The following is a 25,574-nucleotide window of genomic DNA, read 5'->3' as shown; positions in this document are numbered from 1 at the left end:
CGAAACCTGGCACAATCTACGTTATGACACGACAGCGGCCGTGTTACAAGGATTATTTCCATGTTGAAGGGACACTAAAGCGAAACAATAAATCAATTTAGACTAATGAAGCATTGCTTGAGATCCCTGCAGGCAGTCATTTAAAAAAATGGTTTGATTATTAGATGAGAAAATGAAGGTCCACGTATCAGTATTTGAATTTGGCGCCGAAACCCCAGCGCCGGTACGTCAGCGGGACGTCAGCGTGACGTCAGGGATTCCAAAGTATGTTTTCGCATTTCGGCCGCGTTGGCTGAATAAAGGTTCCCGAAACTTGCCATGTTTAATATTTTGTTCCTTTAGAACACACTGTAGTCAATCTGTGCCGCTATATATAATTAGTAGTCCCTAGAAGGTGCCATCAAAATCCAAGACGTCACAGCCGCGAGGTGCGGGAACTTAAGTAGGCGTCGCCACCCGTATTTCGTTCTTGCGCTTTTTCTGGCTTACCAAACCTCTTATCGTTGTAAGAGCGGTGTTTTTGGTGTTGTAGAACGGTAATTTACTGATGCAGAAGAAATCATTTTGCTCCTTCGTCATTGACTGAAATGACGCCAGGGCTCCTGTATCGTCAGTATCGACCACTCACAGTGGCGTGTCATGAGAAATGAATAAACCCGAGGAAAAATAATCGTTATATAGCCGGTGCTCAGATTTCGCAATAAGAGCGTGGCTATTCACGGACGGCACTCGGAAAAAGAAGGGGGAAACGTGTTTTATTTCTGTTTTTGATAGTTTATTTAGGAATGCACTGATAAAAGACCATAAAGTGGGAACGGAATTCTCCATCGGCTGTTGCTCTCGTTTTTGCTACAGCGAGGTGTCGATGGAACATCCTAGGGAAAGCGAGAGAAACAGCTGGAGCCACTGTGGTGGTTTCGCAGGACACAACCTATATGCGAAAATGTGCAGCTGTATTCGTTCGTATATCTGCAGTAATCTTTGTTCAATTGTCTGTGGTGCTGTTTTTCTCTAACCTTAAACTGGGATCCATAAGCCGTACACAAACCAAAGCACTTCGGCTGGCGTTCATAAGGCATAGGCAGCACGCAAACGCCATATTTTCATGCCTGTTAAGAAGCAGAAATATGATCATGATTTTCGTACTCCGCAGTTTTTTTCATGTAGTAGCTCTTTAGAATTGCGTCCCATGACATAGTTTCTAAAGCTGCGAGCGTGCTTGGGCACGAAGCGTTAGTTTGGAATACTCTCTCCCATCGGCTGGTGTGCTACTTTTGGGCGCTGTCAAATTCCGCCATGCTGGCGTTTTCAGTCAATCACAGAGCCCCTTGGCAGCCCGGTGAGCTAATCACAACTGACACGATGAAGAATTTGGGAAAATATGTCGGAATTTGATCATATCCAGAAGAGCACCGATGGTCGCGATAGAGTACTCATTTACTACCGAATTACAAAGACGAATTTTGAGTGCACGAAATGAAAAAGAAAATAATTTGTGCATCAGCGTAACTGGGCAGGGCAGGGGGGGGGGGAGGGTGAGGTTACAGAGCGATGGATGAACAGAAGTGTGCGAGTGAAAACGGGAGGTAGCTTTACAAAGTTCGTACTGACTTTCAATAAGCAACTGCGCTAGACCAAGATAAGCATTCACTCGTGCGGCACTCACAAAGCAATTCACTCGCAAACTCATTGTTAGCTGTGGTTTAACATTTATGAAGAAATAAAGCTCAAGTATCGGTTAAAACGGCTGCGTCACGTACAAGGGTAAGGTTAGCGCACCCATAGATGAAGGGAAGCAAATATACACAAGAAGTGTGGTTCTTTCGCTGATTTTCGCTGCTTTTTGCTGTCAAGTAGTATTGGCGTTTTTTTTAACTTTATGAAAGGTCCCCCTACAGTGTTTACACTATGGGACCTTTTTCTGCACTAAATATCAATATTCTTGGACCTGCACTAAGTATTCAATAAACTTCAAACTTCAAACCGTTGTCCTGAAATCTATTACTACGTATACATTGAGCACATGAATAACTACGTAAAGTACGTACTATCTCCAATTTTTGCGGGAGTAAACGAGTCTCGGGAACAGTGTCAGGCGACGCCAATATGTCCAATAAACAAGGGGTCAAAACGCCCTTGGACGCCTGGCCATTCTTCTATTCTTGAAAATAAATTGCATTTGTTGCTCTAAGGCATTTTCTTTGCGGCCAGTCTTATCGTCGACCAATAGCGTAGGAGACCAAAAAAGGATGTAGTCTTTCCTTTTTACCCCCGCAGAGTGTATAAGGGCAGAACATAGTAGCTCAAGCCGAGCTCATTGCCTTTCCTGTAATAAACTTTCTCTCTCTCTCTCTCTCTAGTGTTTCGTCCTGTGAGAATGACATTGGATGTTGTATTTCACTTGCCTTTTGAAGCAGCGATCATTGATAGCTTTTTTTTTCTGTTGTACCATTTTGTGTTCTAAGTACACGTAGTGTTTCTGACGTTTTAAGACTTGTTTGGTTACTGCTACAGTTTATTATAGGAGCATTTGTTGTGTTCGTGTCACATTTTAGCGTATCTTTTAAACCTCTGTCGTGTTGTGTGACTTGTGATATACCTCTCTATTTCTCATGCGAAAAAGCAGCACCCGGCATCATTTCTTGGTAACGTATGTTCATTTAGTAGTCCACGAACAGAAGCCAAAGTTTAGTTAGAGGCAGGATGACAATAATGTAGCGGAAGTGAAATAATAAAGCAGTGACTGAAGGTTGTCTCATCCACTCAGAAATTTGATTTAGATTCCACGCGGTGACATTGTCAAATTCAGACCGTACTGTTTCCTTTTTTTTGCTAAATTTCCTTACATTATTCTTTCACGTTTTCATCGAATCCTGTAGCTTCACCAGTTTATATTCTCCTAACTTCTTTTTCGCTCTAGGCGGCACGCAGTACACTTTTGTTACATTTTATTGGCATTTCTATATATCCCAATTCCTAATATTAGTACCAAAGGATGTTTAGCCAAATTCGCAGTGCGTATATGTGCGATCGATACATTGCGGTCTACTACCAGTAAAACTACTACTACTACGCTACTACTGCTACTATTACTATTTTATACTACTACTACTACTACTACTACTACTACTACTACTACTACTACTACTACTACTACTACTACTACTAAAGGAGTTATGTGCATAAACACGTGTTATGTTTTTTTCTGCAGGAGGTGAAGGAAGGATTCAATTACGGTCTCTACTGCCCTCCAGTGAACGGCAAAGCCGGCAAGTTTTTGGACGAAGAGCGGCCCATCGCTGACTACCCTCTCTCCGACGCTGTCGCCTATCTAGAGGTGAGTGCATACGTTTTACTTTCAAGGTCACTGGTAAACGTTTAAGGTACATTTATGTTACGGTAAACTTTTGGGTCATTGTTGACAAGACGTGCGAGAACCGTACAACACACTTACTCCCCTGATAGTAATCAGCAAAAGGATGCAGGCATAATAACATAGATAAAACAAATTCAGCACTACCCGGAAGTTGAGACTTGCGATTATATCCAGTGCTCAGTAAAGCACGCTGCGTTCGAGGAGTTTGTTTATTGTCTATTTTGTTCGATGCGCTAAGCTACAATATTGTCTCGGAATACGTGGCTGAAGCCATTTACGCTGGGATAAGTCATGCCACACTTGTCGAACTGTTTGGCAGTCGAGTGTTTGTGTCGGAAGATTGAAAAGTGTCGCCTCGTAGGGAAGTGAGACGAGAGATACCGAAGAATATCGTATTATACGATATTCTTCTTACGGATATTGCGTCGCCAAACCTGTGCCTCGTATTATATTCGCGGACAAAAATTTTTGGGGTTTTAAGTAGAATTCAGTTTTGTTACGACCAACAAAAAAGAAATGTTTTGATTGTAGTTTATTAGGGCAATACTTTTTTTTCTATCCCGTGGCGACGAAATTGGTCCTCACTTTGTATTCCGGTTGGTCGTATATGCAGGATTTTACGATATATCGGCAACAAGCCTGATTTGATTCACCCTGGATCTAAGAATAAGCAGGCTCGGCATGAGAAGTGTTTTGAAAACAATATAAAAAAGCTTCATTATCTTTTTTCTGTTTTGTTTATTTAGTTTATAACAGACGCATCACCACTCTCAGAATGGCTACGAAACACGAATACGAAGGGATAATAATGAGGAACGCTGTCAGTTTAGACTATCCGTCAGGTAGTCCTTTGTAGACTACATTTCCCATTTTGGTGGAGGACACTTGAATATTATGCCAGAAACGTAGTGCCAAACTACGCTTTTTGAATTTTGGCCCTGACCCGTGGTACCAAAGGCCTCTTTGTGACGAAGCAGATTTCAGGGTACTTCCGCTTAGTTGGACTTTTTTTTTTACTGTTAACATTGGACATTCACTCACCGCGGATGTCGTGTAATCTCGTTCTTATTCACAAATGTTTATGAAGCTCAGATCAGACACTTGACGAAATTTTGACGTCACGAGGAACCGGTTCAGCAGTGTGACGTCGCCATGCCTCTTCGTTTTTGCCACCTTTGAGACCTAGCGCGACTCTGCTGACAGTGAGATTGACCTGCTATTGATCTGCTATTAAATGTCTAATGAACTTCACCTTACCAACCTTAACCTAACTGCAATCCTCTCTGGCGTCCGTTTGAGTCCACCTAAAAAGTGATAGTGCGGCTTACCACAGAGCACTAATTCAAGCCACAGCGCGAAGTTTGTTATTCGTGATCAGCAGGGGGTGCTTTGCATGCCTGGTTTTATGCGTGTCCCTTGCCTTACGCTCAATTACTTGCCGATAGTGAGTCATGGCTCAAGGTCTAGAAGTTCACTTAATGTTTTAATTTCGTGGCGCTGTACAAACGCTAAGATCGAAAGATGCACTTTGGTGTCTCCAAAGTTTGAGAGGAAATAAGGAGAACTTTTGCCGCAATACCGAAGAATTGTCCCTAATTATCCACTGTTAGTGGAATATCTTTTGGCATACACACAGAATTTCTGGGCTCACAGCAAACCACCGCGCAAGTTAAGCACTAGCACGTTTTCCTGTCTTTCTAATTTCTAATTTACATCGTTTGAGCGTTAGAGCCTCTAAATCGTGAATTCTGACTGCGTATTTGTAGTTATCCTTTATTTATGCGCTCAGCACGTCAAACTACCGTTGAATGCTGCAATGTATATAAACCTTTCGACAGTGGTACGCAGAGACGTTAATTAGCTTTCGAGTGGACTCCGCGTTTCAGAATTATCTTTGTCCCCGTTATCACTTACTTTTTTACTTAGTAAATATTTCATTTATACTGATGAGTTTATTATTTGCTTCAGAACGGACAGGCATGAAGCAGCCCATGCTCTTCTGATCTCAATCGCTCCGTAACCACCGTTTTAGAACAGACCACATGAAGCTGACGGACAATGAAGATAGGGAAGAGATACAAGTTATTTGTTATCTCACTTTGAAACATTTAATTGTTCGAGCGGCCGTGTCCTTTTTTCACACTGATAATACATCAGTCTACGGACGTACCGCTGTAATACCTCTGCGATAAACATGCCTCGATTGTTGCCATTCTAAGCAACATTTATAAGTGCACTGGCGTTATCGGGGAGCCTCTACCGATACGCCCGCTTTCGTCACCTCTCCCCTTCTTCGATTCAGTTGTCGTCGCCGTCAACGACGCCCTCAGTCTGTGCACACGGTGCGTCAGTGTCATCGCTCATCGAAACCCCGCGGCTTCTACACTATTTTTTTTTATTTCGCGCAGTTACGCTACAAGCGGCGAGTCTACAAGATGATCAACGTGGAAGAGAAGCAAATCAAGCAGCTGCACACGCGAGCCAACTTGCGTCGGATGCTGGATCACGTGACCAACTCGAACGTGGACAAGATCAGCAAACTCTGCACCCGGGGCCTGGACCCGAACTTCCACTGCCCCGACACGGGAGGTAAGCGCTGCCTCGTCGCCCTGTCCTTCGGTCGAGGGTGCGTGCGTTCTCATTGCACCGCTAGACGCTGTTATAACGAAGTGGTTGGGACCTTCCGAAATTCTTCGTTATACAGGTAACCTCGTTGAAGGGATCGCGCACCGTGTGGATCCCAGTAGAACGTAAGCGCATTCAGCAAGAGAAAACATTTGTTCAACGTGGATTCAGTAGATATATGCTTGATTGAACAAATTCCCTACTTTCCTTCTGTACACTTTGTGCTACGCAATGTGCGATTCCAACCGACCTTATTGCATCGAGGGTCACGGCACGGACCGCGTCTTTGCTGTGGTGTCGACCGCCGGCATTCATTACGTGCTGACTGTACTCAGTGGCGGCTGCGGAGAGCAGTCGCGGCGCCATTACGCGCGTTCGTTGCTCAGCAACAAATAAGTTGTTTGTGGCGTCTAATTTTTTTCGTTATTCAAGGGGAAGTCGTTGTAGTGGTCTTCACTGTAGACGCGTTCCCATAAATAGACATAAAAAGTAGGAATACTGCCGGGGCTTCCGGAATCATTCGTTACAAAGGTCATTTAATAGTTGCAGAGGCGTCCGACTGCAGGGCGTACGGATCCGCGCCAATGTTGGTGACCTGGTGAGAATGTCGTTGAATCTACCAAACTTTTAGTCACCTTACCGAAACGTTTGCCTGTAGTGATATTTTTTTTGGTAAAGTGAATAGCCAGTGCATTGTGCTTGCAAAATTACTCGACAGGTTTTGGTCCAATTCGGTGCATCACCGACATTTTATCTCAAGGTCGATATATGGGTCTCCATTTGTCACTGCTTCTATAAAGACATACCGAATATGTGTTTAGTGTAACACCTAAATACGTTTCGCAGAATCGAGCCTTCCGCCGCTTGAATATGGTCTAAGCGGTCTGGGCTACTAGATGAAAACTGACAAAAACAAGACTTTCAGATCTACGCATGCCCGATCACTTGTCGTTAGCGCTGGATGATGCCCCGACAGAGGCGACCTTTTGGATGGCGTGAGCTCGGTGTGGCGTGTACAGGCAGCGACTTCCAGATTCATCCGTAGTCGGAGCCAGTTTGCCGGGCCCCACCATTGTCTCTGCATTTTTTAAATATAGAGCAGAACATAGTTGCTTATGCGCAACGGCGGCACCTCCTGAACGTCATTGCTCCTTGATTGCTGTTGAACCTAAAAGAGTAGCACTTTTGGCTGGTCGGGAATCCATTTTTCTACAGTGGTGTGTAGCGTGAAGCAAGAAAAGAAAGGAGACCAAGAAGGCACAGCTTTTGTCGATCCTTGTCCACACTTTGCGCTTCACGTTACAGCACCCTGAACGTCGCTCTGCGTGCATTACCAGGAGTGATTAACCTCAAGTATAGTAAGCCACTGGGTGTCGTAGTGTACTGTGCCGGTGAAGTGACGAATACTAATGTAGACACCGATAATAAGAGGTGCGGGGCCCGGAACCAGCTCAGCCCCGTGCGAGCGAGCCTTCGTAACTGAAACTTCACCTCGGCTTTCTTTTTTATTTGATCTTCCGAAAACTCGCGACAAGCAGAGACGCCGTTGACGCTGGCTGCGGGCCTGAAGAGCCCGAGCAAGGTCATCATCGCGCTGGTAAACGGCGGGGCGCTCCTGGACTACCGCACCAAGGACGGCCGGACGGCGCTCCACCGGGCCGTCGAGAAGAACAACCTGGAGGCGCTCAAGACGCTGCTGGACCTGGGCGCGTCGCCCAACTACAAGGACGCCCGGGGACTGACGCCGCTCTACTACACGGTGCTGTGGAACGCCGACCCGCAGCTCGCCGAGACACTGCTGCACGACCACGCTACGCTGGGGGTCGCCGATCCGCAGGTATGTGCTGCGAGTGTTCCTGGCTTGTCTCAATGCCGCCTTGCTTGTACTGTGACTTGCAGGTTAATACCGGCAATTATAGAAAAATCAATATTTTTTTAGCATACATTTCTACTAGCAGTTCTTCTATAAATGCGTTTCTGAGGAGAGCTTGAGGAAGAAAGCAGCTCGGCTAATCCTTTATTTTAGAATTTCACAGGAATAAATGAATAAAAAACGTTATGATGAAGATAAAGCATAACAAAGTTGAGGGTGACACGACGGAAAGCTAAATATCTCAACACCACACATGACTGCTACTGAAATACGGCATATCTATTCTGTAAGCTTTTGTGTAGGAGACCTCCATGCGCTAACCTAGATGGCAGGATGAGCAGATTGAGCTTACGCCCGCTTTATTTTTGTTTCACTGCAACTTCTGAAGACGATTTCGCCTCTTGATTCGCATTGTCCTGCAAACGAACCACTAAGCGTAGTTGTTTGCCTGCTTTGTCAGGACATTTACTTGTCGCGGAACGATGTCCAAGTTTTTGCAGCAGCTCGCCTCATGTGCGTTGAATTAAGTGCGCATACGTTGCGCACTTAAGAAACACGCACTTTGCGTGTTTCTTTAAAGAACCAAGGGAGCAGGGAAAACACGTGCATCCTGCTTTACCCACCAATGCGGACAATGCTTCCATATATGTTGAGGTTTGTAGAAGTGCGTCTGCCAAACTGGTGACGTGGCTCAGAGGCTATGACGTTTTGCCACGGATCGGCTCCGATTCGCGACCGTGGCACTGCGTGGTCCGATTCCGATGTGTGCGGAGTGCAAAATCGCTTGTGCACTGAGGTTTGAACGTACGTTGAAGTTATCCCAGGTCACTGAGCACGTGATGGTGGGCGAGTTGGTTATATATGAAGGGACACAGCGCCGACGTGGTTGTCTCGTGTCTCCTTCCCTCGTGCGTCGTTTTATTTCGCGCCTTCATTTTTGTTCCAGACGGTCAGAACATCAACCCTGAGCCTACCGTTGCGGTGTCTCCTCTAGCCACGCGCAGAGTTCTTTTTGAGACATTATATAGACTCCACGGATCAATTTGTCAATTTCAGATTGACTGTGAGGTCAGATCGACTGCAGCGTTTTCCTTTCCCCCTTCGCGCCAGGGCTGGCAAGAGGTGCACCAGGCGTGCAAGCACGGCCTGGTCCAGCACCTGGAGCAGCTTCTGTTCTACGGGGCGGACATGAACGCGCGCAACGCTAGCGGCAACACACCGCTGCACGTGTGCGCCGTCAACGACCGGGAGAGCTGCGCAAGGGTGCTGCTGTTCCGGGGGGCCGACCCGGCCGCCCTCAACTACGCCAACCAGAACCCTTACCAGGTCGCCGTCATCGCCGGGAACCTCGCCCTCGCCGACGTCATCCGCAATCACAAGCCCGAGGACGTCGGTGCGTTTTTTTCTTTGCGTTGCTCTCGTCATCGCGTGTGCACAAGCACAGACGTATACTTGTCGGAGCTCATCAAATCCCTTGCTTAGTGGTCACCAGTAAAAAAAAAACAGTGCAAGAGCCTTGCTTCTGCTCCTGGGATTGCCGTGACGCTGGTTACTGCAAATACTAGAAAACCAGTACCGTTCTCAAAACCAGATTTGACGAAGGGAAAAAAAAGAGAAAGCTCTGGGATATAGCCTCCCTGCCTCTCCCCTTTCCTCTCTCTCTCTCTCAATAAATTAGGACGCGCACAGCCCTGATACGTCTTAAGATCTGCCGCATTTCTGAAGTGATGTGCAGTCAGCTAGCGGCAAATGTTTACGTGCCACGAGTTCCAGGACAAACGTGAATGTCTTCATTGTTAGCAGGAGTACCTGAATTCGTGGTATCACTGTGTACGTCACAATGATTAATTCATATAAATACTTTGAATTCAAGCCCATGGTAGCAGGTATCGAGGGAATTCGTGCATTTTGCCAAAGCCCACGCCTTCTAAACTTTTGAGGCCGGCTGTATTTCAGGAGCGTTGTGCACAAGCTAGCGGCACAGATGTACGATTTATACTTTATGCCATTGGCAATGACTATAGCCGAAGAACGCCAATGGGCCCAAGTTTACTTTTTCTTGTCACTTAGAAACCTGTCAGTTTGTTAATCTTTTGCTAGTCATACCAGCATAAAAATGCTGAAATATCGCTATGTTTAGATAAACCGCATAAACTATCAAGACCTTCAGTGTCAAAATTGAGATGCCTGTGCCACATGGTTTCATTGAGGATTTGAAGTATGCATCAACTTCACTGTTGCAGAGAGAGAGAGAGAGAAGGCAGGGAGGATAACCAGAGACGAGTTTCCGGTTTGCTAACCTGCGCTGGGGTGGGGGATACAGGGGTTGGAAAAGGTCGAAGGGCAAATTACTCATGTATATTCAAGCAGGAACCACTGTGGGACTGCTTAGTCATAAACGTGCAGGTTTGACATTCTTTGCTGCTGGGGGAAATATCAAAGTACGGTTGATGTGCAGTTGTCTAGGGAAGCAAATCCAAGGTGTCTTGCACTGAGTATTCACATGCACATGATTGCACACACGTTGAACCATGCATGACACATGGCATGTTCATGTGGTATTTTGCTCACTTATGATGCATGTATATGTGCCCATACAAGTGCATGTAATGTAGCATCCCGAAACATGCTTCACTCATTGTCATTTTGTTTTCTTTTGTTTCCGGTAAATCATGCCTGCTTTCATTTGTGTTGTTACATAAAACTGACATTAGTAGGGGCTTTGAAAGGAAAGTGAAAACAGATACCACGATTCAAATCAAATTGAAATAGACCTTCGGATGTCACTGTGGAACTTTGTTCACTATAAACTCATTGTACCCAAAGCTGTCAACATCTTGACCGGCCTTCGATTATGATTACGGAACTTTCTTATACAGTTGTGTCATTAATGAGGCGGGAGTAAATTGACAATTATATCTTAAATGAAGAGTGTAATGTTAAGAGTAGAAAGCTGCTTAGTCTTAAAGGATGCCATATACGCGTGACCCGAAAAATTTGTATTTTTAGGAAGCGTGCAAAAGTGTCTTCTTGTATTATGAGTGACATTAGAATTATGCGCATCAACTGTGGCTATCACAGTTGGCTTGCCTAAGTCTCTCATACTATCCGTCACATCAGCGGTAATCGTGAGTTCTTTTGATTTGGGTCACATCTGGCAGAAATCTTAATATTGAGACTATAAAGCAGAAGTTCAGTGCTTACTTTAAAGAATGATACTTAGATCAACAAAAGTTGTTCCATACGACGAAATTTATTGATTCTTCTCGGCAAGACACTTTCACAGAACGGTTGCGTGCACAGTGTGACATATTTTTGTAGGGGTTTTAGTTACAACTAGCACAAATAATTGATTAGAATAATACTTGTTAGGTTGTTCAGTTTTTCCGCACTTGTGTGAATAATTTATTGTGAGTAGCAATAAATTCTGGCAGTAGTTCTGCCTTGACACATCTAGCTGCAGCTATGTGATGAACAGGTTGCCATCGACCTGCACATCCTGGCTCTTATGTCGCGAACAGTACACTGAATCTAAAAGATTATGTGAGTAGATATAGGAATCTTAGGCGGCTTGTTGTGGTTTGTTGTCTAAAGCAGTGTAAAAACGATCGCATCTTACAAAGAATGAGACACGCAAATGGCGAAGGAGTATGCCATGTTTATATTATATTGCGTCTCTTTGCACAGTTGTAACCAATGTAATATAGCAGAGGGATAAAAATCGAACCAGAGAAGCAAATCTAAACCAGGACGCTGTTAGGAGCCCAAGATATATTGGCAAGTTTCATTAGAACCTTGAGATTTCATAGGCCATACTTTTGTGGGAAAGAAGGGAATCGCACCCTTAGAAAAAATTTCTATCGAAGTTCCTGAATGTTTATATTCATCTCTGAATCTTTCCTGTTTATCATTAATTTATACAAGATTCTGTATTTATGAGGGTAGGACTGGCGCAGAGTCCTCGTTTTGACGTTTACATGCAAGCCCCGGCATGGACTTTACAGCATGATCTTGCCGGCAGTAGTGCGTTCGGTGGTCGGCAAGATTTGCAGGCAAGAATTCAGCGATAACAGCAGGTGCTAGAGACGTTTGACGAGTTTTTGCGCTGCCGGCATTAGCAGCTACAGCAGTCTTGAGCAGTCGGCAACAATGGAACAGTTGTGAGTGATGAGTGTTGACAGAACGAGAACGGTCCATGAAAGTGCAATGGACAAGGACAGTCATCTCTATCAACCGTTTCATTTCTCTTGGAAGGAGGGCATGCACGGGTACAAGCGATAACAATGTGAATAAAATCGGGAAAACCGAGAAACAACAACCAAAAGGAAAGTTGATACCACTGCCAAAGTCAAGCAATTACACACAACACATGCCATGTTCTTACAGTTCGGTTCTTTATTAGGTAAACAAATGGAGGGTGCGCTGATGCATTTGGTACCGGAATATGCCGAACCTGCACTTTTCTTGGTACACGGGCGAGTCAAAAGTTATCCGCAGACCTGTTGTCTTGCATATACTATTGGCCGGTCTGTCCTCGCTTTTCATCCTCAGGTCAGTTGCCTCACTTGCCATGGCCGAGCAGGTATGAAGATCAGTCAAATCAGCTGCAGCAACAGTGACAAAATTGATGGCTGCAATAACTTTATTTCACATGATAGAAAAGGAGGCTGCAGTCAATCGTTTTTCTAACAATACGAGTGTGTTGGTATTTGCTGACGCCATTGGACACTGGGCAGAGGAAAACTTCTCTCACGAACCAACGTGAGTTTTTAGGGAATTTCACGGAAGGAATTAATGTATCAGCCATCAAGGAGGAGTTCGACACGCGTCCTCGACGGACGACCGCACTAAGTGCGCACGTGACCCTGATATCTTCGGATCCTGCACAGGCACTGGCTGACAAATCGTGCCGAAAATCTCGGACAACGTGTGCTCGAAGCTGGTCACTCGGATTTTCTGAAATTTGTCCGAAAAGACAGCGTGGAAAGCGGATAATTTTTGAGTCGCCCTCGTAGTCTACGCGGTAGACGTAGTAGCGGCAGCCGCGGCAGCAGGGGCGGAAGATGCCCGCGCCACCTGACGGCGAGCTGTGGTGTGTGTGTGTGTGTGTGGCGCGTGCAGTGCCGTACCGCGAACCGCCGACGTACAACCCTCGCCGGAGAGCCAGCAGCGCCGCCCTGAGTCGCACGCACAGCGACCCGAGGCTGGAGCTTGTGGTGCTGGGCGCCAAGCCGCCGTCGCCGTGCCCGTCCAATCGGTCGCTGCCCCCGTTCTCATCGGCCGCGTCCACCGCGTCCGAGGCCTCGTCCATGGCCTCCTCGTCGCATGCGAACGACTCCGAGGGCAGCTCGGGCACGGCGGCCTCGTCGGCCACCGGTGGGTCTCTCCACTGATCGCCTCTTGTGTTCCGCGCTAGCGTGTCGGTCGGGGCTCGCGAGGTTGCGAAGATTCACTCCCGAAAACAAGGGAGTGCCCATCCACTCCCTCACACAGGGATGAAGGAGTGAATGAAGGAGTCCTTGTCCCATGCGATGAACAGTGGCCAAACAAGGGACGCTTAAGGCTGGAGCCAACGCCTCGACGGAAGGGCATCTCTTCGTCATGGGTCTTGAGTTTACTGCTGTAAACGTTGGTTCTACTATATAAGGCTGCCTGCCCTTGTTCGGACACTGTTGATAACTTTAAGCCTCCATGTTTTTGTTACCCACTCGTCCTGCTTGTCCCATGTGTATCTCCACATTATCAGTCAAGTACACCTACTTCGCTATGGCGCAGTCAGTCCCAACATACGTCCCATTGGGAGGTACCGGAACTCTAAAAAATTAACTTAGATATGGCACTAATGTTTGCAGCCATAAAATGAGTTGCTTGTTAGCGCAGAATTAATGTTTGTTCGGAGTCTGCAATTCTCTCTTTCTTTTTTGTTGGTATTTGGTAAGTTCTGTGGGCAACCTAGCATCTGTTCGTCAGCAAGAAGCATATTGCATGGAGTGAGCCTGGTTTATATAATCCAATGACTTTGCGAAACTCGGTAGGGTGGAAGAATACTCACAGAAGAGAAAGAACATTCGGGAAAGGTGGCACAAAGTCACAAAGAAAGCACGGAGGGGTTTTCTCCTGGAAGTAGGACGAACTTAAATGCTGAAGCAGTCTTTCTGACGACCCCTTATTGGCTTTTTCACCTCAATTTGTACAGGTCTCTTTGAAGCGCACTTTAAATGTCACTTTTCTTCGCGAACTCAGGCCAATGTGTCGGCCCTCAGTTTGTCCGGGCATAGAGGAAGAGCTCAAATGGGGACTCAGGTTGCATAAATAAAAGAAAACAGGCAGTTTTATTCCTATAGCTTGACTGCCTGTGCATATTGTGTGTAGTGGTCTGCTAAAACAAAGTGGCCAGCTAAAATTCTGGCGCATCTTCACCAGCAATGCTAGCTATTGTAGAGTGCTTAAGCATGTCGGTAGGTTGTTGAGGTTGTCGTGTGAGCCACGGTACGTTATGCTTAGAACTGAAACCTATACTCACGTAACCTTCAATTACGTACCGTGTTGTGCGTGAAGGACATGGACACAAGCAAGAACGATGGGGCTCACAATGCGCATAGTCTGTCCCATCGTTCTTTCTTGTGTCCGTGTCCTTTATGCGCGATACTGTACGTACTTATGGCATACCAACAGGCCCAAATAGATACCTTAGTCACGTAAGATAACAAGGTAAACGTAGAAAGGTTAAAAGCTCATGCCGTGAAATAAACGCTGCACTGCAGCAAGTGTGCTCCACATCACAAAATATTTTACATCTTACAACGTTTGATCTCTTGAAATGTTTAGCGTTAAATGTCTCCTCAAACGGGATTTCGATCAATTGAACGGAACGTCCAAGAGGGTTAAAAATGGTAAGCATGTATGTTTGTGCGAAAGGATGGTCATCTGAGTGACTTCGCCATTTGTGTCTTTATACAACCTTGAAAGCGTACCTTCGAGGTAGAGGAAAAGACCATGTATAATCCACTTCTTGAACTGAAAACAATTAGGCGAACAACGTTTTTGCTCCTATTTGAAATAATTTTTTTAGTTACTTATAAAATTATTTTGACTTTTTGAAAAGTTATCTGTGGTTGTGCTGTTGTGCGTGAATGGTGTGTGACCTCTGACTGTCTGCACGAACAAGGGTATAACTATAAGGCTCACATTTTGCCCGTATTGAGATGCTGACCAGGAAAAAAAAAGTTTTTTTTTCTGCATGCCAAATGACCAACGACGTGCATGAGACTGAATGCAGGCATGTAGTTTGAGTGCAAGTTTCAGAGTATATGGAGTTTTGACTGCTTCTCGCCCCAACGTACCTGAAAGATCAAGAAAAGGGTCTCACGATGATGGTCACTGTCGCATTATTGCTGTTTACAATAGAAGGTGTTTATTTCATGATGCTCCGTGCATGTACAACCTTCGTCAAAAGAAACGAAGCTGCTCTACTATAGGCGCAGCTGTTCACTGCAGTACGTCTCCTGTAACATCAGTCCTGCCCGAAAGCTATCTGGAGGGAAGCGAATTGGCATCCTGTCCATTTAGCGTTTTGCAATGCCAAGAGTTTATTGAACGGACACGCTGCGCTCAAAACAAACATTCACTCGTGCTTCTAGTGCCAGCGTTTCCTGAGCACACAGCCGCAGGGGTGAGTACCGGTCTCGGCAGCCGTGTTTTAATGGAAACGGAATGCAGAAAGACCCATGTAACGAGCTTTGGGTGAATGCTAAAGAGACCCAGGTGAACAGTACTAGCCCTTCCCACAGTGGTCTTTTTCGCAGATCCTATAATTATTTGATTCATTAACTCCAATCAATCAATCAATCAATCAATCAATCAATCAATCAATCAATCAATCAATCAATCAATCAATCAATCAATCTGTTAATTGTTCTGACAGAGGCTGCGCCTGTTGCCTTGCAGTTGCTGCTCAGTGCATAAAAATGCAAGGAAGTAGTGTTGTGGATAACTACGAAGGAGGCAAAAGTGGAGTAATTGAACGCTACGTCCTCGCTTGCATTTCACATGTAACCAGTCACTGAGGTGTGTGTAACGTTACTAGTCACTTGTAATTCCTTAACGTATTCAGCACAGACAAGATCACTAGTCACATACCTTTGCAGACGGCCGTATTTGCATTTCGCCCCCCCCCCCATCGAAATGCGGCCGCCGCGGCCAGGATTTGATCCCCCTACCTCGTGCTTAGCAGCGCAACGCCATAGCCGCTAAGGCGTTCACCTGCTTGCCGCCTTCAGTGGCGCCGTCTTACTACCAGTGTTGACAGTGTCGGCATCGTTGGTCGCGCTGCCACTCGCAGACAAGAGCGCCACAAGCGAATCGTCGGGTGTCTGTACGAGCAACAGCGCGCACAGCTGCGACTCGAGCACCGACAGTTCGGACACGCCCGAAGTGATCACGGTGGGAACGACGTGCGTCTGTGTCTCCGAGTACCAGAGCCCGCTCCAGGGACACCTGTCTCTCAACTGCGGTGACATTGTTCAAGGTGGGTGGCGCGGGCCCTCACCGTTGCCCCGATCACTTTTCTTTAATCTCCGGGGGTGTCCCGCACTGTTGGTATAAAAGAATGTAGACATCTTTAGGCTAGCGTACGGCTGTTTGTTTGGTAGCACACGAAACGACTGTACGGCTCGCTCCAATCACGACGATAGGGAAGTAGATCAGTTTTATGAGGACGTTGAATTAGCGATGAGAAAAGTGAAAGCTCGGTATACTCTAGTAATGGGCGACTTCAATGCAAAAATGGGAAAAAAAAGCAGGCGGGTGAACAGGCAATTGGCAACTACGGCGTCCATTCTAGAAACGCTAGAGGAGAGATGCTGGTGGAATTCGCAGAAAGATATAAGCTCAGAATAATGAACACATTTTTCAGGAAACGTAGCAACAGAAAGTGGACCTGGAAAAGCCCTAATGGTGAAACTAGAAATGAAATTGATTTCATTCTTGCTGTCGATCCCAGCATAGTGCAGGATGTAGAAGTGATAGGTAGGGTGAATTGCAGTGATCATAGGTTAGTGAGGGCTAGGATTCACCCAAATTCGAACAGAAAAAGAGTAAAATTGGTCAAGAATGAACGGGTCAACATAGAGGCAGTAAGGGTAAAAGCAGACAAATTTGGGCTGATACTTGCAAATATGCATCCTTAAAACAGAGAGATGATGATGATGGCATAGAGGTAATGAATGAAATCGTAACGAGGCTGGCTTCAGAGGCAGCAATTGAAGTGGGAGGCAAGGCGCCAACGCAACCAGCAGGCAAGATCTCACAAGTAACAAAGGGCCTAATAAAGAAAGGACAAAGAATGAAAGTGTCCAACTCAAATATAAGATAGAATTCGCGGAACTGTCACAAGTTATCAACATGGCGAAACTAAGTGATAATCGAAATGATAACGTGACAAAGACCGAAGAAGCCGTAAAAAATGCACGCAGCCTGAAATCAGTGAGAAAGAAACCTGGCATAGGACAAGCCAAGATGTATGCACTGAAGGATAAGCAGGGTAATATCATCAGCAATCTAGAAGGTATAATAAAAGCAGCGGAATAATTATATACTGACCTGTACAGTACCCAGAGGACTCAGGAGTACTCCATTCGAAACAATAATGAACAGGATACAGAAACTCCTCCTATAACTAGAAGTGAGATCAGAAAGGCCTTGCAAGACGTGAAACGGGGAAAAGTGGCAGGAGAAGATGGAATAACAGTCGATTTAATCAAAGATGGAGGCAACATAATGCTAGAAAAACTGGAAGCTCTCTACACGAAGCGTCTATCAACTGCAAGGATGCCAGAAAACTGGAAGAATGCAAACATTGTACTAATCTACAAAAAGGGAGACGTTAAAGAAGTGAAAAATTATAGGCTCATTAGCTTACTCCCAGTATTATATAAAATATTTACCAAAATAATCTACAAAAGAATAAGGGAGGCACTGGACTTTAGTCAACCAAAGGAATACGCTGGCTTCAGGAAGGGATACTCTACAAGGGATCACATCCATGTCATTTATCAGGTTATCGAGAAATCCGCAGGGTACAATAAGCCTCTCTATGTGGCTTTCATAGATTACGGAAAAGCATTTGATTCAGTAGACACCAGCAGTCATAGAGGCATTGCGTAATCAATGAGTACAGACCGCTTACGTAAACACTCTGGAAAATATCTACAGAGATTCCACAGCCACCATAATTCTACACAAGTAGGAAGATACCTATATAGAAAGGGGTCAGACAAGGAGACACCATCTCTCCAATGATGAGGAAACAAAATCTCTCCAATGATATTCACTGCGTGCTTAAAAGAAGCATTCAAGCTATTAAACTGGGAAGGTTTAGGAGTAAGGATCGACAGCGAATACCTCAGTAACCTTTGGTTTGCCGATGCCATTGGTCTATTCAGCAACATTGCAGATGAGTTACAGCAAATTATTGAGGACCTTAACAGGGAGAGTGTAAGAGCGGGGTTGAAGATTATTATGCAGGAGACAAAGATAATGATGAATGACCGGGCAAGGGAAGGAGAGTTCAGGATCGCAAATCAGCCTCTAAAGTCTGTGAAGGAGTACGTTTACCTAGGTCAACTAATCACAGGGAACCTCGACCATGAGAAGGAAATTCACAGAAGAATAAAAATGGGTTGGGTCGCATACGGCAGACATCGTGAGCTCCTGACTCGAAGCTTACCGTTATCATTGAAAAGGAAGATATACAATCAGTGCATTTTACCAGTGCCGACATATCGGGCAGAGACTTGGAGACTGACAAAGAAGCTTGAGAACAAGTTAAAGACCGCGCAAAGAGCGGTGCAAGGAAGAATGCTAGGCATAACTTTAAGAGACAGAAAGAAAGCGGTTTGGATCAGAGAGCAAACGGGGATAGACAATATTTCCATTGACATTAATAGAAAAAAATGGCGTTGGGCAGGTCATATAATGCGCAGATTAGATAACCGTTGGACCATTAAGGTGACAGAATGGGTACCAGGAGAAGGGAAGCGCAGTAGAGGACGGCAGAAGACTAGGTGGTGCGACGAAATTAGGAAATTTGCGGGTGCGTGTTGGGATCAGTTGGCGTAGGACAGGGGTAATCGGAGATCGCAGGGAGAGGCCTTCGTCCTGCAGTTTACATAAAATAGGCTGTTGCTGCTGCTGCTGATGATGATGAGTATAGCATTACTTTTCCGTGGGAACGAATTGGAAATGAGCAGGCGCAATCGATGTGTGCTTCGAGAAAATAGTAATTGACATTGGTATATCCAAATACAAAAAACGAAGAAGCATATCAAGCAACGAAAAAGGTGCTTGGCATGTATAGGAGCGTAAATTTTTTTCCGTAATGAAACAGTTGGAAGTGGTGCTCCGTGGTGCGCCCTTTTTCTATTTCTGTGTGCACGTAATCTGAGAGGTTTTCTTTCGTACGAAAGCAACACGACCAAGAGTCAGCATTATCATAGTGTCTTCACGTTTCCGCTAATTCCAAACTTCTTTCGCGCTGTTGGCGCCAAGGATCGCGTAATTGATTGTATCCAAATCCACGCCCCAACAACACTTCTGTCAGGAAAACAGAAGCCAATTTCGAACGCCGCGTTTTTGCTGATTGCATGCGCCAGAAGCAATTGCGGAGCCGTTATAGACGCCACGTTTTGGACACCCCGCGCACTTTCCTTCTGCTTTCAGTCACCGAGGTGAGCGATACCGGCATGCTGGAGGGACGGACACGAGATGGCCGCCAGGGGATGTTCCCCAGCGCCGCCGTTCAAGAGGTCAAGATGAGGGGCAGTTCCTCGTCTCAGGGTCGTGTCAGAGGCCGCCGAGAGATGCAAACCTCGTCTGGGGCTGCAACACTTCCGCGGCGATGGATAATGTAAGCGGGTGATGGCTCACGCGTTAAGGTTTTTGTTGGGGCATATGGAAAGTTATACTGTAATGTGCGCTGCAACTTTGCAAGAAACAGTCAGGATGTGGTCGTGAAGACGTGGAGAAAGCAGGCAGTGTCGGATGCGCGAGCGTCAAGACGTATAAAAGACATTTAAAAGGTGTTTGTAGTGGCGGGTTCGTTAACACGGCCACTACGGCTTGAACAGTAGAGAACGCATACGACTGCATTATCTGCCGACATAGTTTTTTTTAAATGATGGCTTAAATGAGTTCATTTACAACTCAGGCCGTTTTGGGCGATATACATCGGGGCTCGATGGTTGGGCCTGTATGTAATGCCTACCTAGATGTGTATTTGATAGGCATTGTCAAAAACATTACTTGCGCGAAATTGGCAGAGAATGAAAAGATGCGTAAAACGGTTTTGTAAAACATATCCACTGCAATATTTCGTTTCACCTAACTGGAGAAGTGACCTGCGGCATGAAATCGCTCGCCTAAACGCCTGGGCTTCGAAATGTCTCAACACCTAAAAAGCAGACGGCCTTTATCTCTGCAGAAATTGCCTAGTCATGGCCTCGCAGAGGTTAGCTTTAAAAGCTCCACGGGATTTTATCCTGGGCAGCGACTTTCCATTGTTAACACAATATTAAGTGTTTTAATTGCGGTAGCCTTATATATGGACTTCAGCCACTTTAAATGTGTCCCGTACCTGTGACGAAAAATATGGGCCAATCCCGGAGGCAGTGCAGTCCAACACAGCATATCAAAGCGCTAGCTGCCATGAGGGAAGAATGCCAGAAACTGTCACATGACGCAGCTGGCGCCAGACGTTTCAGAGAGCGACATTGACGTCAGAGGAGTATACGTGTGATCGTGGCGTAATGATTACAGCACCGGGCTGCTGTGCTAGAAGACAGAAGTTCGCTTCGACCATTGGTCACGCATTTCTTTGTAACATTATAGACACACTTTATTAGAAGTATTTAAGAAAACTCGAGGTGTTCTAAACGTAACAGTGTGCATGAAATCACATGTTTGTAAGAGATACAAATTATTGAATCGTCAATCTGGTGAATGGGAATGTGCAATGACACACGCGCGCGCAGCTGTTCAGACATCGCGGTCATCACATTATAGTAGCATAGTTTGACAGCGGTGCTCAGTTCTGGCCTAGTTTTTTTCGTTTTCTCTTTGTTCTTAGGACTTGTTCATGCAACTGCCGTTCTTGAACTCTTTTAAACCTTTTCTTTCTTCCTGTGTTTTTTCGTCGCCCATAAACATGTTTTGATAGCGTTTTGTTGTTCCGTTACCCCTTATATTTTGTAGCCGTTTTTCTTGGCTAAGATGTTGGTATAGCCTACCGTTCTGTGTGGCCGAACTTCCAATCTTTCACCGCGAACAAGAAAGAATACCGGAAACGGGCCTGTTTCACTCTTCTTGAAAATACAGATGTAGCTTGCTTTTAGTAACTCAAGGGGCTCACCCAAATTGAACTGGCTGCGCAAAATCTATACTACCACGAACCCCATTCTTTTCGCAGGTATGGAGAGCCACGCACTGTTGTATTGCACAGGAGCAAAAAAGGTTTCGGGTTTGTCCTAAGAGGAGCCAAAGGTGAGGGTTTCGACTTCGGAAGTTACCCATGTTATTTCTGACTGATATGAAGTTGCTTGAAGGGATTATCCGGCAGCGCACGAACTTTCCGCGAGTTGAGGTTCCCTGGTGTACAAGCAAACAGAAAATAATCTGTTTGTTCAGACGTGAACAGACCACCAAGCACCTTGTACTGTTCTCTTCTTGGATCTGAAACATGGCGACCGACATTTTTCTGTTATAACATACGAGGCCATCGGAGGCGCCATATAGATCTGTTTGGCCACCCACTATTTGCTTGTAGATTACTGACGAAAAAAACACAGACACACTGACATACACACACACGCACACGCACATACATACACACATACGCACACACACACACGCACAAAAGGGTGGATAAAGAGAGAAAGAGTTAGAGCTAGAAAGAAGGGAAGAAGGAAAGGCAGGGAGGTTAACCAGACTGAGTCTAGTTTGCTACCCTACACGTGGGGAGGGGAATGGGGAGTGAAAGAGAGAGAGAGAGAAAGAACATGAGTCTATACCGCACTTTCACATGCACTAAGTTAGGTGTAGGATGTCTATAGTCGCGCATTCAAGTCTGTTGCCTTCAGGTAGTGAAAAAGGGCTCGAACTACTTTCTGGGCTAATGAACTGTGAGGCCAGGCTCCCAAGATCTTTGATTCTGTAAATGGCCTGTCATCTAGTCTATTCAAGGCACACTGGAGAGTCTTACGTTGGTTATCAAAGCGAGAACAGTGCCACAGAAGATGACTGATGGCCTCTTCACTCTTGCACTTAGGGCACATTTGTGAGTCCGCCATTCCAATACGATAGCTATAGGAGTTGGTGAATGCTATTCCTACCCGCAGCCGACACAGCAGTGTTGCGTCACGTCGTGAAAGGTTTGCTGGTAATTTAAGTTTCAGAGATGAGTCGAGGCTGTATAAACGAAACTTAAGAGTTCTGTGGTGTTTGCCAGTAACTTAACGAGATGGTACGAGCGAGACTGCGAAGCTCTCTTGCAGCGTCTACTCTCGATAAAGGTATAAGGAGTGTCGGTGGGTGGATAAATAATCAGTCAAATAAGCTTATGGGCTCAAATAACCCGGAACCTGGGAAGGAAACCCCGCGATGATGCTTATAACGTCAAGAAACTACGCGACACCCAAGACGTCATGCGCCAGTTTTCGAGTGGGAACTTCAACTACGCTTAAGATTTTTCCAGTATTTTGCGTACAATAACATTTAATGTCATGCAATTGTCAGTCTAGATTGACCTGTAGATATCGCACATGTAAGGTATAACATTTTCTCATAATTTCAAAGAGCCTGACCTTATGCCTTTAAGACTTCTATCGATCGCTGGTCATAGAAAAAAAAATTGTGAGCAAGCGTTGTGGATATATCTCTGCAGCCACGAGTCCACTCATGGAACGGCAGCCAACGGAAAACTGGCCGAGCTTGCAGTATTTGGATGACGTGGACCAAGGTGGAGTGGCTGACCTTGCCGGCCTCAAGAAAGGAGACTTCTTGCTCGAGGTGAGTGACAGCGGGCAAAATTTGGGATAAAGTTGTCGCCTGGAAAATTTATTAGTGAGCGTGCTTTATTTCGGTCATGAAAATGAATGTTGAAATTATGGGAATTCCAGCACAAACAGAAAGAGTGCTTCTCTGTGCGAGATTCGAATTGCAGCGTGACATTAAGATCTACCTAGTTACCACTCTCTGATATTTTCTACAAAAGAAAAATATTGGTAATTGAACCAAGCCCATGATATAAATCAGCATGGCGTTGGGTCGTTTTTCAATCGTAGTGAATAAGTACTTCAAAAAACTAACAGGAATAGCAGGGGTGTATGGGTATCCGAAATTGCGACTACGAATCGAATGCTGCTTACTGTTTGCTTCACATTCGATTCGAGAATCAACCATTGGAACTAACTGTCGAATATTCGTTTCTTTTCAAATATAAAGGATAACACCTGTCAACACTTGCCAATGTGTCAATGCAAGCATGGAATGTTTAAATTATTACGAATGATTATGCTCCAGGAGCGCCGGTAACAGAAAGCAGATAAAATAAAGCCCTTGTTTTCAGTTTTCAAACCCCTCAGTTGACCGGACTTCCTACTGCGAACGGCATTACATGGTAAATCAATAATGCAAATAAGCCTATTTTTCAGCAAGGGGACTCCGCACAATACTTTGAGTTCGTTTTTTCTATAACTAGGAAATATCCGACTCGTCATTCTATTCGATATTCGAAGAATATTTTTATCGAACATTCGTACTCGATTCGATTCGAGAATGTCACTATTCGAACACCCTTAAGTAATAGTAAAGTAGGCTTTCTTTATTTTGACGGACGCGGTAATCTTCACGGAGAATGATACTGGGCGTTTTGGGCTGACTACGATTACATGTTACCTGCACAGAAAGTTCAATGCCCATGCACAGCATGCTGTGAGATGCAGAGCCCTTCAATCATACCGGTTTCTGAATTGCCGATGGCCCTCGTGCTTCACAACTCGCGCACAATGATTGGGACTCTGCTGGCTCTAGCAGTAACCATGGACGACGAAGACAATCTATAAAAACACCGCTTTCTTAGCACAGAAACAAAATGTGATCTGGGCACGCCATGCAAGCGATGCCAGGTAGGTCGCATTTTCAAGGAGAACCTGCTGATGGGTCACAACAACCATTTCAAGCACGACTTAGCAGGCGATGGGTGACAAGGAGCTTCATCTTGCCGTCGACTGGTGACGCGTCAGTTAGTTACTCCCTCATCCCCTCTCCCTTTCAACCTAAAGGTACCAATGCATGAGCGTAGTTTGAAAAAAAGCTTAGGAACCGCAGAGAGAGAGAGAGAGAGAGAGAGAGAGAGAAAGAGAGAGAGCACTGCTATCGCACCAGAGGGAGCATACAAGCATCTACAAGGAGCCACGATGACCGGCGTACTCCAGAAAACTCCTCAAAGTGCCAGCTGCCGGTTCGACCCATGGACCGGCACGCCATTTCCCTGTTTTTCGGGCTCTGCCTAAATCGGCAAATTCTAAGCTGCATCGCCGACAGGCGTTTATACAGACCAGACAACTGAATTTGTCGCAAAGGAATGCACTCCTCAATCAGAGTTCTTTTTTTCTTAATTTCGGAAATCATCGTGTATTTTGTTGTCATCTGCAGTTGCATGTATTGCTGTGTAATGCATTTATAAGTTATATACATCCCTATAAACAATATTTTTGCAAAAATAGCGACATGAAGATATTAAAAGTGTACCAAATGTCATGTAAACTATTGAATGAGATTTTGATCACTCAAGCTTTTGTACTCGGCTTATCGGGAATTTGTTAAGTTTTTTAAAAGTTTAGTTTATAGTTACGGCCTAAGCAACGGTTTACAAAATATCCCTCCCCGCTCTACCCTTTGGATACGGCATCCCCCTCCCCCTCTCCCCTTTGGTGACGGTATATACCGTCACCAAAGGGGAGAGCGGGAGGGGAAATATATACCGTCACCTTTGGTGATGGTATATTTTATTTTCTCCGGTGAAGGTGGACAACCCTATATTGTTCAAGGTCCACTTAAAGGCCTCCTCCCCTCCCCCCCCCCCCCCCCCTGTGTCTTCTGCGCAGATCAACGGGCAGGACGTGTCCCAGGCGACGCACGAGTGCGTGGTGAACATCATCCTGCAGCAGGGCGACCTGATCGCTATGACGGTGCTCACGGTCGCCGGCACCGTACCGGGCTCCTCCGCGGGCCCGCTCTCGCAGGGCTCCTCGTCCTCGGCGCCGTCGTCCGCGCCGGGCTCGGAGGCCGGCGCGCTGCCCTCGGTCCGGGGGGGCGGCAGCACCGTGACGCCCCCGATGTTGCAGGCCAACGGTGCCGTGGCCGGCGGCTACCGTCAGTGCGCCACGCTGCCGCGCAAGCTGTCGGCCAAGAAGGCCCCAGCCCCTCCCAAGAGGGACCCCAAGACGACCCTCTCGGTGGGAAGGGCTAGGGCGAAGTCCATGGTCGCAGGACTCACCGACATCGGTACGCGGCGTTTCCTTAAGTTTGCCGTTGTCTCTGACAAAGAAAAAAGAGAGAAGGATAGCGCCGGAAACGGCAATTGCAACGAAATTTTGCGCCGCCTAAAAAAAAAAAAGAACGTAGTTTCAGATACAGTCGAACCCG

The 25,574-nt window shown here is 45.8% G+C and overlaps 1 protein-coding gene across 7 annotated transcripts in view; it reads left to right on the top strand.

Moving 5' to 3' along the window:
• Prosap (SH3 and multiple ankyrin repeat domains prosap) overlaps positions 1–25,574 on the top strand; it is a 228,490-nt gene that overhangs the window by 191,573 nt on the left and 11,343 nt on the right. For 5 of the 7 annotated variants that reach the window (XM_075675787.1, XM_075675786.1, XM_075675785.1 and 2 more), the window contains 10 exons: positions 3,212–3,337; positions 5,785–5,965; positions 7,537–7,838; positions 8,985–9,267; positions 12,996–13,250; positions 16,216–16,401; positions 19,593–19,779; positions 21,337–21,410; positions 22,810–22,934; positions 25,034–25,433. In XM_075675787.1, the coding sequence (XP_075531902.1) occupies positions 3,212–3,337; positions 5,785–5,965; positions 7,537–7,838; positions 8,985–9,267; positions 12,996–13,250; positions 16,216–16,401; positions 19,593–19,779; positions 21,337–21,410; positions 22,810–22,934; positions 25,034–25,433 (2,119 nt within the window). The remainder of the gene's footprint in view (positions 1–3,211; positions 3,338–5,784; positions 5,966–7,536; positions 7,839–8,984; positions 9,268–12,995; positions 13,251–16,215; positions 16,402–19,592; positions 19,780–21,336; positions 21,411–22,809; positions 22,935–25,033; positions 25,434–25,574) is intronic. The other 2 variants (XM_075675784.1, XM_075675790.1) reach the window with 2 other exon arrangements.

The sequence above is a fragment of the Dermacentor variabilis genome, chromosome 11 (genome assembly GCF_050947875.1).
Source record: "Dermacentor variabilis isolate Ectoservices chromosome 11, ASM5094787v1, whole genome shotgun sequence".
Classification (NCBI taxonomy): domain Eukaryota; kingdom Metazoa; phylum Arthropoda; class Arachnida; order Ixodida; family Ixodidae; genus Dermacentor; species Dermacentor variabilis.
Note: the sequence above shows the minus strand (reverse complement) of the source record. Positions and strands in the feature narration are given on the sequence as shown.